Raw genomic sequence first — 16,072 nt, 5'->3', positions numbered from 1 at the left:
ATTTAGGACTATTGGTTCTCTCTTAAAAGGCAACCAAGTTTAACTAGGTCTTTGTTAACTCCTTGCAACACTGGAACAATGCATGATCATTTACAGAGTTTTATAATACTGCTCAATGCTGAGAGTTCCTTTTTACGCCCTCCACATTGTTTCAGAGTGACCAAGGAAGGAAAGTAGCTGAGAACTGAACTCATAAAGCAGAAGGGAATTTTAGCTTGGACAAAGGCAAACATGCAAGCTGTCCTTTAACAGGGTAGTAGAATCCAGCAAGAAGTACCTATGCACACACAGAGCCATCTCTCCCAGGGGGGTGACCCCACAAGAGCCCTGGGTTGATGAGGACATGTCTGGTTTCTCAACCTGCCTATGGGCCAGAGCAATGAGAACAAAAACATGTTACTGTTTCAGGTAAGTTCATAGGGTAAAGAGTCTCCAACAGGGAGAGGACCACTACTAGCACACATGCCACCTCAAAAGACCTATGGGGATACCATACTTAAAAGAATGATATAACTTCTATATATAGACGTTCACCTAGTGAGATGAGGCATCGGGTTAAAGAGGACAAGATGGACACTGGGGTTCTAGTCCAGATTCTGTCACTAAATAACCAGCTCTGAGACCTAACCCACCCTTACTTTCCTTTCTTACCCGTTAAACTTAATAAATTAAAAAAAAAAATGATTATTCTACTTAATCTGGATAAGAGGTAAGACAGGCACAAGTTTTTTGAAATGGGCAAAGCCCTAAAGTAATTAAGGTTATAATACAGCCCTTTAGCCAAAATATTCAAAGCCCATAGCTTTTTCTTTGTCCTTCTTCCTCTTGACCTATCAAAAGGTCCATGCAGTTCTTGGAGAAAATCGCCAGCCCTCAATTTAAAGTCTATTTCCACTATTTTAAATACAATTCTATCAACATTATTTAGCTCTGAGGAAAGTTTATTTGATGACAACAGTAAAACATGATAGCCAAATTAGAGACAAATTCCATAAAATTCAACCATCAAACACAAGGGGCAAGAGTGACACCTTATCCTTCTCCCTCCAAATATATACACATCAAGAGTGGGTGAAATTAGGCTGAATATTTTGAGAAAGAAGAGTAATGTTCAGCATTTTCTCAGCACTTCTTTTGTGCCAGGTCTGTACTCTTGTGTTTTATGTGAATTCTCCTGTTTGGTTCTTACAATTCCACGAGACAGGTCCTGTCGTTATACTCATTTTACAAAGAGGGAAAAGGAGAAGCTAAGAGAGGTTACATATATAACTTGTCCAATGTCAGAGCCAGGAGTAAATAAATGATGGAGTCAGGACTTGAATCCAGACAGTAAGATTCTAGAGACCAAGCACTTAACCATATTATATTGTACTGCATCACAGTAAAAATGATTTACCTGTATTTTCTAAATTTTCTGTAATAAGTGCTTAACACTCTTATAAATTTGTTGTAACTAAATTCAGCTTATATATTTAAAATAAGAAAAAAATTTTAATTTTTAACAGTAAGTTTCAGTCCTTGATCTAAATGTCCGTAGAAATCTTCACTGCCAGGTAATGCCGCAGAATTTACATTAATGGGTTTCAAGAAACAAAGTAGTAAAAAATGACAAGATCAAGTCAGATAAAAGGTTTTCTGAATTTGGCAATTAGGCAGTCATTGGTGACTTTGGAGCCCTGATGGCACAGTGGTTAAGAGCTCAGCTCCTAAACAGAAGGTCGGCAGTTCGAATCCACCAGCTGCTCCCTGGAAGCCCTATAGGGCAGTTCTACTCTGTCCTATAGGGTCGCTATGAGTCAGAATCGACGCAACAGCAAACAGTTTGGGTTTGGGTGACTTTGGCAAGAGTAATTTCAGTGAAATAGGGCATCAGATTAGTGTGGATCAAGAAGGAAATGAGAGGGAACTGAAGATCTATTTTCGAATACTCTTTCTGCAAGGCTGGCTGTAAAAAAGGCAGGAGGAGTTGAGGGTGATGATGACAACACATAATCGATACTAAAAAAATGACAGCAGCAGCAGCTAGTATTTACTGAATGGTATACGCTGGGAACCATGCTAATGGCTCTACAAACATTATGTTAGCCTCACAATATGAGGTAGGAACTACTACACCCTCCCCATTTTATAGCCAAAGAAACTGAAGCCCATTTACTTGCCCAGGATCACAAATCTACTGAGTGGGTGGGATCTAAATCCAGGATTTGTGCCCTTAGCTACTATGTTGTGCTGGTAGCTGAGAAATTTAAGCATATTTATATGCTAAAGAGGCAGCAGAAAGGAGGTGATTCAAGACTGAAGAGGACAGGGTGATGAAAAGTGTGGCAGAAGCTCCTGGGATTCAGAGCAACCTGTGAACAGTTCTTACTCTGAGGTAGGTAGGAAAGAGTAAGGAAAAGGATACATGCGTGGACAGTGCTTTCACCTCTTCCCCTGGTGAGACCAGATTTCAAGTCCTACTTGCCTTTGTGCAGGGCACAAACAACACAGGGATAGGGGCAGTCCTGGAGGCAGCTGGAAGCCTATGACCCTCACCATCGTAAGCCCAACAGGGCCCCTCTAACTGCTCAGAAGCCTTCTGATAGCATTAATTCAAATGCCAACAGGAAGCTCTGGTGAGTCTGTTTCAGCCTTGATTTAAGCAAATGGTTCCGGATACTCCATATGTAATATTTTTGTACTTAGCGTAATCCCTTGTGGTCCCTCAGTTGTATCTTTAAGGTAGTATTTTACAGACTTCAAACATAGTATCACCCAGATTTATGCAATAACACTCTTTACTTAAATGAAAATTACTCTCCTTTTAAAATAAATAGGCCCCAATTAAAAAAAAAATACTATAAAGTCCCTACCTCATGGGGTTACTGTGAGAAATGAATGAAATGATGGTAGGTACAGTGACAACACAACAGGAGCTCAATAAATGTTTGCTATTCCATGTTCAACTGCTTGATAATGTAGGATCAAGGAATGCTGGGTTATAATATTGCATTGAATGAAAAAGAAAATTGAGTTCCAGAAATTTGGGGGTGTCTGGAGACAGGGTGGTGGTTGGGGTTGGGATGGAGGAAGTAATTAACACCATATTACCCAGATAACCAGATATTAAATATTTATGCAAATGATTCTATTCAAAGGGAATTAGGTAATGGCTTAAAATATAAACACACAGCCCTTTAAAAAATAAACAGACTAAATTCTCACAGGCCATTTAGGATTGAAACGAAATTCTTTACAAAGACTTTTGATATGTAGGGCATCAGAACCAGGTACACTTTCTCACAAATAGACTTTGTTTTGACTGATTTCAAATGTGTACCAGGAAACACAGACAACCTGATATGCTTTCAATTATTTCTACCAATTGAGTAATGTGAACAACCAGAATCTGCAAAAGCTACCAAAGACAAAACTATATGAAGTAAATTACTAAAATAAAGTGTAAACTAAAGCAAACGAATGCACAATCAAGCCAGAGGACACCGCCATGCCACACACTTTGTAAATACTTCAACTCAGTTTTGGAAAACTTAGTTCTGACACGGTCTCAGATGACAAGAGAACAATCAAGAAAATGAGGCCAGTAGGTACAGGGTTGCACATAAAACGGCTGTGGTTGCTGCCCAGAGTCTCGTCAACAAATTATGCCATGTCTGCACAAACACTCTAACGACCCCATGCACAATGGAAAGCTGCCTGCAACATAGAGGCCACTCCCCTCAGGGTTTAATGGACTACTGTTTAGCAGTGGGAAACCCTGGTGGCATAGTGGTTAAGAGCTACAGCTGCTAACCGAAAAGGTCAGCAGTTCAAATCCACAAGGCACTCCTTGGAAACTCTATGAGACAGTTCCACTCTGTTCTGCAGGATCACTATGTGTCGGAATCAACTCAACGGCAATGGGTTTGGTTTTTGCTTTAGCAGGGAATTATCTAGCAACTATCCCACCTACAACTGAGGATGCTGTTCTCTGTAGTCCAGGGACTCTCATTACTCCAGCTTTGGAAGTCATTCTGCCTCATCAGTTAGGACCAGCTAGACTAAATGCTAGACAAAAGCTCAGGCTATCAGAAGCTGACCAGAAACAGAGACACACCAACCCGCTGGTTTGTTACAAATCTTCTCTTCTGGTCCTGCTGGAGTAGACAGAAACTGAATTCTTGCTAGTCACGGTTTTGTGTGTACTTGTACCTGCAGGGACGGATTAACCAATAAGCAAGGTACCAACAGGCTTACTTGTGTTTACTCACTAATCTGTAGTGCACAATTTCACATGGGTTTCACTACATCTTGGATGTGGTGACACTACAGATTAGTAAGTAAACACAAGTAAGCCCGTGCACACCTTACTTATTGGGTACTCTGTCCCCATGTGTGGGGTAAAATACACATAAAATCACCATTTTAACTATTTTAAATCGTACAATTTGGTGTCACTGTGCCCTTTTTTACACTCAGGCTTACATTACCATTCTGGAAGAACTCACATTCAGGTAATTCATACAGCATAAATTTTACCTTTTAAAGCGTATACAAGTCAAATGAAAAATCACCCAATGAAAGCCCTATGGATCATAACAGTCCAATCCACGAATGATCGTCGGATGATGCAGAACCAGGCAGCTTTTCTTTCCATTGTGCATGGGGTCCTCAGTAGTTGGGGGACGACTAGACAGCAGCTAACAACAACAATCTAGCATTCCTACTTGGAGCACTAGTACTATTGTTGCTACTACCACCACCACTGCCACCCCTAAAACCGTTATACATGCTCTTGGTTGGTTCTCACTTCCAAGCTTCGGTGATAAAGGAAGACAAATGCACAGGGTTTTGTTATACTATGGGCACTGAACTCAAGCAGCTGTGTAACATGATTAATTAGAGTAAGTGAAGGACAATACAACATCATTCTCAGCATTTTACAGAGAAATCAAAGTTCAGCAATGGTATGTGTAAGAGTCAGATGTCTAACCTCACAGACAAGTCTCTTCAATATAAGAAGAAATTTTACCTCCAAATCTTATTTCCAAACAAAAGAGAAAAAACCATAGAGGATAAGTGAGATTCATATAAATGGTAGGAACAAGGGAAACACTACAGTTTAATTGTACAATTTTACCCCAAAATTAGAAGGAAAAAAGGTGCTATTTCTTTCCTGCTCCTGAATCTAAAAAAATCAAATACACTGAGGAAAAAAAAATTGCTTCGCTTCTATAATGTATATAAAACCTGCTGCAGTAGCATCTAAATCTGGTAAATAGGTAATGCATGGTATAGTTAGCTGCTTGCTTATTCATTCTGGATGCACTGAACAGAGCTCTACAACAAATTCCAAATGTGAAAGGAGGCGGGAAATATGGGCAGTGTGACCAAAAATAAAAATGATTTTACCCCAACGTAACTGTTTCCTGGAACATCCTTAAAATCTCCCCTAAGTTTCAAAATCATATATTTTGATTAAGGAACATTACAACTTTTTTTACACTTATATATATTTTATAGGCTATCACAAACGGTAAAATCAAATGCCCTAAATATCCCTTTGTCAAAATACTGTACATGAAAATGAGATGTATGACAAAATCAAAAGGTCAAAAAGTGCCAAACAAAAGTAAATAAAAGAGAATATTAGCCAAATACAGCTAATAAAAAGGGAAAGCAAACAAAAATGGGGGAAAATACACTAAAACAGAAGACAAACTGAAGGCTGCTGCATATGGTTGTGAAGGATGCTGACTGTGCAAGAGGCAACAGGACTACACGACGTTTAGCAAGCACGTACCCTGCTAGGACAGGCTGCACGCGCCCGGGGAACAACTCTTTACACTCTGTATAAAAGTATCTAATGAAAAGCAGCAGACCTGATAAAAAAAAAATAACACTAGGAAAACTGAAAAAAAAAAAAAAAAAAAAATTTTTTTTTTTTTTTAAATGAAACAACAAAACCATTCTCATTTCCTTCCCCAAATAATAAAAGAGAAAACAAACAAAATGTAGGCATTTAACTGTGAGTTTTGAAATTGGATCCCCAACTTAGGTTAAATTACAAATACCTACTAATCAACCATCTTTTCAGGAACAATTCAACCCACAACTCTAGAAGGTGACTTCAAGTGTCGGCAAGAACTAACTTAGCCAGATTAGAAAATATATACAGAATATCCAAGTCAGCAAGTTTCCAGGACCACCCGCCATGTTATCAAAACTCTTTTTGACTTCATTAATTAGCACATTCTGGCCAAGAAACTAACAGCCTTCCATCAAACAAGCCTGGTTTGTTAAACGTTAGTTATTAGTTTTACTATTTTTTCAACATTTAATGAAGACACTAGGGATTATCTTTTTGAGCCAAAAAAGATGTCAGGTAACTCTCTAATATAAATATATTTTCTGACCTTTGTCAATACAATGTAAAAACTAGAAAGAAAACAAGTATGACATCACTAGATTCCACATCCCTCACGTGTCTGTCATGCTTGGTAGAGGGTCAGCAAAAAAGAGAAAGACACTGCACAAGATGGACTGACACAGTGGCCAAAACAATGGGCTCAAGCATAACAACGATTTTGAGGATGGCACAGGACCGAGCAGTGCTTCGTTCTGTTTTGCATGGGGTCCCTATGAGTCAGAACCAACTCAACGGCACCTAACAACGTAAAAACAACAGATTTCACATTGTTTCCCCGTCTCTAGGATCCTGGAATCCCACCCTTCCTGTGTGCCAGAGAATGCAGGATTCAGATCACAGAAGCTGTGCCTTAGAGCTATGTGGTCTGGGACACGGTAGCCCCACTGAGTTCTGGCTTCTGCAAGTGCAGCTCAAGAATAACTGCCTTTTTGTTTGCTAGGAGGATAAAGTGAGAAAATAAACCTTTGTAAAAATCTACCCAGCACGGTGTCTTGTCACTTAATAAATACCTTGTCTCATAATTATTATTTAGAAATACAGATAAAAACACTGATTTCATAGGACCAAGTTTCTTTAGGATCCTTCACTCTTCAAGGGAAAGTGAGAGACAGTATTTTGATATGGTCTGGTTTGAGGATCAAAGACCACAGCCTTCAGTATGGATTGCACCTCAACACACAGAAAACAAAAATCCTCACAACTGGACCAATGAGCAACATCAGGATAAACAGAGAAAAAAGTGAAGTTGTCAAGAATTTCATTTTACTTGGATCCACAGTCAACACCCATGGAAGCAGCAGTCAAGAAATCAAACGACGCACTGCATTGGGTAAATCTGCTGTAAAGGACCTCTTTAAAGTGTTGAAAAGTAAAGCTGTCACCTTGAAGACTACAGTGCACCTGACCCAAGCCATGGTATTTTCAATTGCATCACATGCATGTGAAAGCTGGCCAATGAATAAAGAAGAGCAAAGAAGAACTGACACCTTTGAATTGTGGTGTTAGCGAAGAATATTGAATAAACCATGAACTGCCAAAAGAATGAACACATCTATCTTGGAAGAAGTACAACCAGAATGCTCCTTAGAAGCAAGGACGGTTAAGACTGCATCTTACATACTGTCAGGAGGGATCAGTCCCTGGAGAAGGACATCATGCTTGGCAGAAGTAAGGAGTCGGTGGAAAAGAGGAAGACCCTCAATGAGGTGGACTGACACAGTGGCTGCAACAATGAACTCAAGCATAACAATAACTGTAAGGCTGGCACAGGACCAGGCAATGTTTCGTTCTGTTGTGCACAGGGTTGCTATGAGTCGGGATCAACTCGACAGCACCTAACAACAACAATAAATATCTATATAATTATAGCCAACCCTTTTTCAACTAAAACAGCATTCCTAAATATGGTCTTCTTTAAATACTCTGCATTTTTGCTTCCTGGAATTCACTTAAAATTACTGCTTACGTCTCCCTTTGTCCTTTTTTCATCTAAAATTGGTCTTCACCTGAGTAACAGCTCTTCTTCAGTCTCAAAATTCTGCTCATTAAATTTATTCTGATTAATCCTGAAACAACACTCTGGCTGAAGCCAAATTTGTCATTAAAAATACAGTGATAGCAGTATTTTCAGTTCTGCCATTTTTTAGTAAACTAATATAGCAAGCCATTAAGTCCTTACCAAGAGAAAATAAAAACGGAAAAATACCCATACAAATCTGACTTATTAGAATTATCTGTTAATTTGTGATTACAGAGTCACTGGCATGGAATTATAAACTGTTAACACAGTTTCCTAAGGAATTTATAATGATCAGACTATGCTTATTGAACAATATAAAAACAAAGGATTTGTGGAGAATCATTTTGATCTAATTAGGCAGAAGATTTCATTTTATTACGACCAAATGCATGTATGTGTGTGTATATATATAATTAATAATACATATATTATTCCTGCTTACTTAAAACAATGCCACCGTAAGTGTACTTCTTATATCAGAAAAAAAGTATGTTTAGGAAATTTAACCATACCTTCAAAGACATCTGTCATTTTGCAGATATGGGCAAATGTAGCTCCAGTAGCCCAGGTATATACTACATCCATTAGGTGAGGTTTAAATGAGCTTAGATAACTTTCTTCATCGATTTCTAATTTGGCTTCTGCTGAAACTTTTGCAATTCTTTTAGCACATTCCTTTAAAGATAAATTAAAAATTCCTTACTTATGATCCCCCATATCACTTTTTTCTTTAGGTTTCCAAAGTCAGCATTCCACAAGGCCCCTTTTTCTTCCTAGGTAATATGCCCGCAAAGTGGATGTTCTAAGTGGGCAGAGTGTTCAATTACTAAGTGATCAAATGCCAAGTTTTCCCATTAAGTTGAAGTGGTTAACTAAGACAAATATATCAGGAGCATGACTTTCACCCAGTTATACCCCCAGGGCACACTGTTGCACAACAATCCTTTTTTTTAATCTTGATTCATTTTTTTTCATATGGAGCCCTGTGGCGCAGTGGTTAAGAGCTCGGCTGGTAACCCAAAGGTCAGCAGTTTGAATCCATCAACTGTTCCTTGGAAACCCTATGGGGTAGTTCTACTCTGGCCTATTGGGTCGCTGTGAGTTGGAACAGACTCACAGTAATGGGTTTGGGTTTCTTTTTGGTTTGTTTTTATACCTCTTCTACTAAAAACAGAGTTCTTCGTTAAAGTTATTCAAGAATAACATTTAACTAACCTCTATTTCATTAAGAAAACAAAAACACTGACAAAACAGATAACAAAACATGGGGTCGAGTCAGACTCACACTGACCCCATGTGACAGAGTAGAACTGCCCCACAGGGTGTTCTTGGCTATAATCTTTATGGAAGCAGATCGCTAGGGGAGAAAGACCTGCCATTCTCAATACCGAGGAGGAAAACAACACAGGCACTAAGTGGCTGGTATGGCCTATTTGCATCGTGCAGTTTTAAATCTGCAATCACAGCAACCCTCTACAATTTGTTACAATGGTGGGGGGAGGGGGGGCTAACCGCTAAAATGAAATCGCAGATGCTATTAATCAAAATAGCACTAAATGACATGACTGACATCAAGTGACATATTTAATTCTGAAGAGAGCTGTCTCTGTGGAATGATAAACTACTATGATCCACCTGTCCAAATGTTTACTTTAGAATCTACTACTCACAAAATAATGTTGTTCAAAAAAAATCTTACCTGCATTTGACGAAGTGGTCCTGCTAATTGCTCTGTTAATTTAGGCATCTCACTAGACTGTAAAAACAAAGGAAAATGAGAAGCAAAAACGTAAGTTTAAAGTACAGTATAACTTTTAACCAACCCAACCAACCCACCAAAAGCTTCCATGATAACCATTAATACCAAATTATAAGACTTTGATCATTAGCATTTTGAGTTTCTAGCCAACTCTTAGTTTATATAAGCAAACTCACCATTCCTCTCATTCTCAATTATAATATTCTTTTATTATGTTTCAGAGAAAAATACTGCTAAATTTGCAAAGTGCACCTACTGGCTATTCTGTGACCATAAATGGAATTGAGGGAGAACACATACTGTAAATATGCATAGCTGTCTAGTTACATCAGCATTATCAAAAACTGTCACATCATAGTTTGATTCTCAAAGTTTTAGCTTCTAGGCAACTCTCCATCTGGGGAAACTGAAAATTTGGAGTAAAGAACGTTCAGAGTAATGGTTCCAAATTTTACTTTACCTAGCTAGCTTTCTAACCAAATATAAGATAGCCAAAAGTTTAATCTGAGTTTCAGTATTCTTAATATTACCTTTACTGAAAGTTTTGGTAATTTCTCAATTAGAAAATGGGAGTTTCAGTTCTATCACTAACTAGCCAAATGAACTTGGACAAGTTGCTTGAGCTTTCTGTGTACTGGTCCCCAAAGCTGTCAAAGTCAAATGATAAAGCTAGATCTCCAAACCCAAAAACTTGTGATGAGAATAAAAGACATTATTTGTGAAGAAATTTTATTATATGAAAGTAAAATTATTACAAGACCGATATATATATACATATATATATATGTGGGGGATAGGATTTTCAGTAATTACAGTTAAATTTTTTAAAAAAGCAATGAGAGGTTAGTTGCAATAGATCTGCCTTTATTTTAAGCATCAGTAGTTATGCTGGATTTGATTTTAATACAGCAATCATTTATATATTACGTAATAAGTAATAAATCAAGTTCTATATTATTCCTGTTAAAACCAAAAATCATGATGAATGATAAAATAGTAAAATGGACAGGCTGAAATCGACATCTGTTTTAATAGAAAAAAGGTAAGAATGCTAAACATTTTTCATATTGTGTTCATTCATGGTCAACAGTTACTGATCACTTCCCTCTCTGCTGGTCACCAGCACTACAGTAAAAGGCACTGTGACATAAGCCAACTAAATGTGCTTTTCCAGTGCTCACCCACCAAGCATGTGCACAGTTTATTCCCTCATCTTTCCTTCAAGTCTCAATTCAAATTTCACTCTATGAGTGAAGCCTCCCTAATCACCTTATTTAAAATAGTAATCCTGTACCCCAATGGTCTCTATCTGACTTCGCTGCTTCCCTTTTCTCTACCACCCTCATCACTATTCTTCACAATATTGTATACTTTGTTTATCTTTGTCCACTAGCATATAAGTATCATGAAAGCAAAAATTTTCTGCTGTATCTCTGTTGTCTGGATCTATGCATTGCACAGTGTGTACTTAATATGTGTAGATACTTGTTATCTCTATTACAAACACCGTATATAATCTTTCAAATTATTTTTAATATAAAAAATCTTGGGCACGGTTTTAGAAAGAACAGATTTTTAAACAGAAGTTAGTATACCAAGCATCTTCATCATATTTATAACAAGTACCTCTATGTTTATTCTTTCTGGAAAGAAAATATTCTGCTAAAAGTACCAACTAAATTCCATGTGACTTTTAGTACAATCTTCCATCTTGACGTAGAAAGGCACCACCACAAGAATCGATGACAATACACATAACACAGTGTGGTTGAACTTAACAAATCATAACTGCGTATAGTGAATCTTGTCCCAAGGTTTAAGAGTTGTGGTTTGGCTAAGCCCAACTCCTTTGAAGTAACGTACTTTGCCTCTCAGAAGAGAGGATTTTTATAGTGCCACATTTGAAAAACAAGACAGAATAACGCAAGAAATTAGCCACAAGATAAAGTCTGACACAGGTGGAAGACCACCAAGCCCAAACAATCTCTAAGCCTTAGATCTGTGCTCAAAGAAAACTGGACAAATGTTCTTTAACGATTATCTTAGAAACTGATGTAATAAATTTTTGAACCTAAGAAATACAGTACCCAAACATAATTATTTTGTAAAGTAATATATCCCTCTTATGTGCAAGTTACTTCATAGGTGTATTGCAGGCATTCTCAGGAGGGCATACACTGTTCTATTTGCCGCTACAGCTGTAATTCTAATCAGTAATCAGGAACCTGGGAGAAAAGCACCCACCTACTCCAAGAAGTAATATATTTGATTTGATTAACATCCTTTGATGCCACCTTTGACCCACATAATTCTAATGATTAATTTACATAATTCTATAAGCCCCTAATAATTTCAAATAAGACAATCAAACAGAGAAATGTTAATAAACAGGTTAACAGATCCATGGCAGAACAACAAAAAAATCTAATATACTTAAAAGTTAAACTAAGAATATACATTAAATGACGATCCTCTAAAAATTTAGACATGAATATTAAATTATTTTGAGACAATAACTTTACTTCATCCACAATGAATAAAATCTTCAATTTGGAATGTAAGACAATGCATTTTACTTTTTAAAACAAACCATACTGGCTTCTGGAATAAAGCATAAGGGTGATTAGCATTCTTGTGGTGTTCCACCCGGCCCCTTATTTTTTGGTTTCTTAAGAGCAGTTGAAAGTGAACCAACTACCCATATGAAAAAATTATTGCTGTTCCAACAATGAGAATGTTAGTTATGGCCACTACTTCCAACTTTTTCCATGAATAGGAAGATTTCATATTCTAATAGGATCAGTTGCTTCAGAGTTATTCTCAAATATTGGAGGGTAATTCAACTTCACTATTCCATTCGTTTTGGCTAATTTCACCTACACTTATCTTTTTCTTTCTAGAAGTGTCTGACTAAGCCAGGCCTTCAAACGATGCACAGGGTTATAGAACAAATTTTAAATTTGGGCTGTGATTTATGGTGACTAGTCATAAAAAGGAAACCCTGGTGGCATTGTGGTTAAGACCTGTGGGTGCTAACCAAGAGGTCAGCAGTTCGAATCCACCAAGCACTCCCTGGAAACCCTATGGGGCAGTTCTATTCTGTCCTATAGGGTCGCTATGAGTCGGAATTGACTCAGCGGCAATGGATTTGGTTTCTTGTTTTTGATTATTCACAAAAAACCAAAACCCTATGGGACAGTTCTTCTACTCTAACCTACAGGGTCACTATGAGTCGGAATCAACTCAACGACATTGGGTATGGTGGTATGCATTGATTAAAAAATTACTATTTCGCTCCCTTTCCTGATAATATGCAAGTAATTATTTAATCCTCTTAATTTCCAATTAACATTACTCATAATATGTAAATGTGACATACTTTATAATTATAAACATTCACAATGCCATTAAATTATATGATGTGTAAATTAATAAATAAGATGTGCTGAATCTATGAACTCACATTCTCTTGAAACACAAAGCAGCTTAGTAACGCTGTTGCCTGTTCTGCAGATAAGTCATTGAAAAGGCCATTAAACATCATCTCGGTTAGAAGCAGCTCATCAGCACTATACAGCCACAGAAAAAGAATAAATTTTAAATGTTAGAATATGAAGACATACATATGAACACACATATCTTTAAAATGTAATTTTTAATAAAAGTATTTTTTGACCATGAGGAGTAACTGATGAGAAGTGAGAGGGGTGTGTGTGTGACAAAGAATTATTTAACTAAGGCACTGGCTGGTTTTGTATTTATCAACATATAAATAATATAAAATGAGCATTTCATATAGATGAAGATCTCATTATAGCAAATACCAAAATGAACATACTCATTAAAACAAAGAGCCCATTCTTACCTCTTAGTCATCAACATTATCTGAGTTCAAAGGACCCTTTTAAGTCATTTATAGAAAAATAAAGGGACAGTGTACACACTTTATTACATACCTTAATTAGAATGTACACATAGCAAACTCACATTTTTTTCAGTATTTGCCTAGTTTGAAAGTATGCATAACCAAAATGGCTAATGTCCTCTGAATGCAACTAACTGCTGCTCACAAATTGTCATCTATAAACATGAATACATCCATCTTGTAAATACTAATTCCAGATTTCAAATTCATCTCTAATATGTTCATCATTTTTTGTTTTTTATTGCACTTGCATTGTCAAAATACAATACCAGTTCTGAATTTCAAATATATCCTTATTAGGTTCTAGCTTAATTACTTTTGGTTCCTCTTCTTGCATCAAAAACATCTACTATTTTAAAAGACTGACAGCTCAAAATTTTGTTGAAGAGAAAGGGGCCATCTTTTCTGCTCCGTAACTGCAAAGCATTTTTATTTTTAGATTTATATTCTCAAGATTATAATAACCAATCCATCAATTTTTTTGTTTCTTCATTATGGTTCTTTCTAATTTCCTTGTATACATACTTACCTTCAGCATTTGACCACTTACGAACCCTGTATCAAGGTCAATTTGGTGCACAAAATCATAAGAGATGAAAGACTACTATCACAAGCCATTTTAGCAAAATGGGATGGCCCACATTTTTACTGCAAAACATTGTACAACCAAGTCCTTCCTATTGAACAGCTAAGTGAATCAGAGTATCATATTTCTGGTTTGTGCTTACAAATACACTGTTCACTCACTGATTGCTGAATTTGAGAAATTGCCTAGTCTGAGATGTTGCTTCTATGATCAATTTCACCATCATTGAGTCTAGAGTGCTGCTTTGCATTCATCTTCTCATTTGTATAATAACTGCAGAACATCTTCCTCTGTTATTTTTCTCTTTGCCATCATGGGTGAACAATGAAAAATTCTAAATTCTCAAATGTGTTCATGAAAACTAAAGGAGACAGCACAGATGGTGTCTCTGGACTTCTAACATCAAGGTCCCAATAAAGGTAGATTTATAACAGAGTTTATGTTATAGTAATTTTAAGAGAGTAAGTGTTACCCTGTTTAAACAAAAAAGTAAATTTCTCTTTGTACATGAAAAACCTCTCAGATAGTTCTGAGCCAGAACTGTCCAACTATCAATCTTCACAAAAATAAATCAAAAACTAAATTTGAGTCCCTGATATTAAACTGAGAGTTAAGTCAAGCAAAGAGGATAACAATAAGGCAAAATTATTTTAATGAGTTATAGTCTAATGTGGGGGGCCAAGATTGGTAAACTAATAATCAGGACAGTGATCTAACAGAGTGCTCTAACAGAGGTCTGTCTGTATAGGCTGTTAAGCAAAAACAGTTTAGGAGACTAAAATCAGATTAGAGAAAGTCAGGGATAGCTTTCCAGAAGATCTCAGAAAAAAACAAAACATGCAGGACAGACTACAGAGGCAAGTAAGGGCAAGAACATACCAAATTATGGAATTCATTCTAAAAGAAATAGGGAATCACTGAGGGATTTTAACCAAAAGAATGACATGATAGAATTTCCACTTTGGAAAGATTACTCTGAAAGAAGTACGAAGGATGAGCAGTAGAGATTCAACACAGGAGGCAATGAACAATTTGGAGGGCTAAGGCAGTCGTTTAGGCAAGAAATTATGAGGGATACACATTCGCCAGTGGGAGCAGTTAAAGGGCGTGGGTAGAGAGGAAAACATAGGAGGACATAAAGAAGGACAGGGCATTCTAATATAACTCCCAAGTTTTCAACTTTAAGGGTTGAGTCTTATTCACCAAGATAGGGACCAGAGGGAGAAGCAAATTTTGGGAGTAAGCTAATGTACTTTGATATGTGATACTGTTATCTCTATAAACAGAGAAAGCATCTTAGAATAAAATCAATATTCATTTTTCCATAGGTAGCTTGGTTTTCTTTTTTTAGTCTAGGTGTAGATACCTAAGGTGAAAGTAATTTCTATGTTATTATTAGACAATACGTAATAATTACAATATACCACAAAGTCTGATATTGCATTACCCTATGATGACAACTAGCTGCGGCTGGTAGTGCCTGCCCCCTATTGGTGGCCATGAGTCGTCCACTTCACCAGCTGCCTTCTGGCCCCTGCAGACACCTGAGTTCATTACATCTGGATGCGATGATCAATAAGAACTATATGAATAAGTTTTCACCAGCAATGTCCAAAACCATTCACAAAGCCTGTAGTTCTCAGGCCCCCTCCATTCAGTGTCATGCTGATGACATAAAAAACGGTTGCAAAGTGTCTTTTTTCATTTCATTCCATTGAGAATGATGGTCATTGCTGTGTGACCAAAACAAGATATATCTTCAAGTTGAATACTGTTCAAGTTAAGGAAGAAAAGAGGCAAGCTGGGCCCTAAGCACGAAATATTCCCCATGGTGGGAAATAACTGATGAATTTTTAGGACAATGTCATGAATTG

At 37.1% G+C, this 16,072-nt stretch overlaps 1 protein-coding gene across 2 annotated transcripts in view; it reads right to left on the bottom strand.

The window, feature by feature from the left end:
- MTREX (Mtr4 exosome RNA helicase) overlaps positions 1-16,072 on the bottom strand; it is a 122,801-nt gene that overhangs the window by 2,489 nt on the left and 104,240 nt on the right. For both annotated transcript variants that reach the window (XM_049863768.1, XM_049863773.1), the window contains 3 exons: positions 13,151-13,256; positions 9,628-9,684; positions 8,441-8,603 (listed from right to left, as the gene is read on the bottom strand). In XM_049863768.1, coding sequence (XP_049719725.1) covers positions 8,441-8,603; positions 9,628-9,684; positions 13,151-13,256 — 326 coding nt within the window. The remainder of the gene's footprint in view (positions 1-8,440; positions 8,604-9,627; positions 9,685-13,150; positions 13,257-16,072) is intronic.

Source organism: Elephas maximus, chromosome 2 (genome assembly GCF_024166365.1).
Source record: "Elephas maximus indicus isolate mEleMax1 chromosome 2, mEleMax1 primary haplotype, whole genome shotgun sequence".
NCBI classification, from domain to species: domain Eukaryota; kingdom Metazoa; phylum Chordata; class Mammalia; order Proboscidea; family Elephantidae; genus Elephas; species Elephas maximus.
The sequence above is the reverse complement of the archived record's forward strand: the minus strand, read 5'-3'. Positions and strand labels throughout refer to the sequence as shown.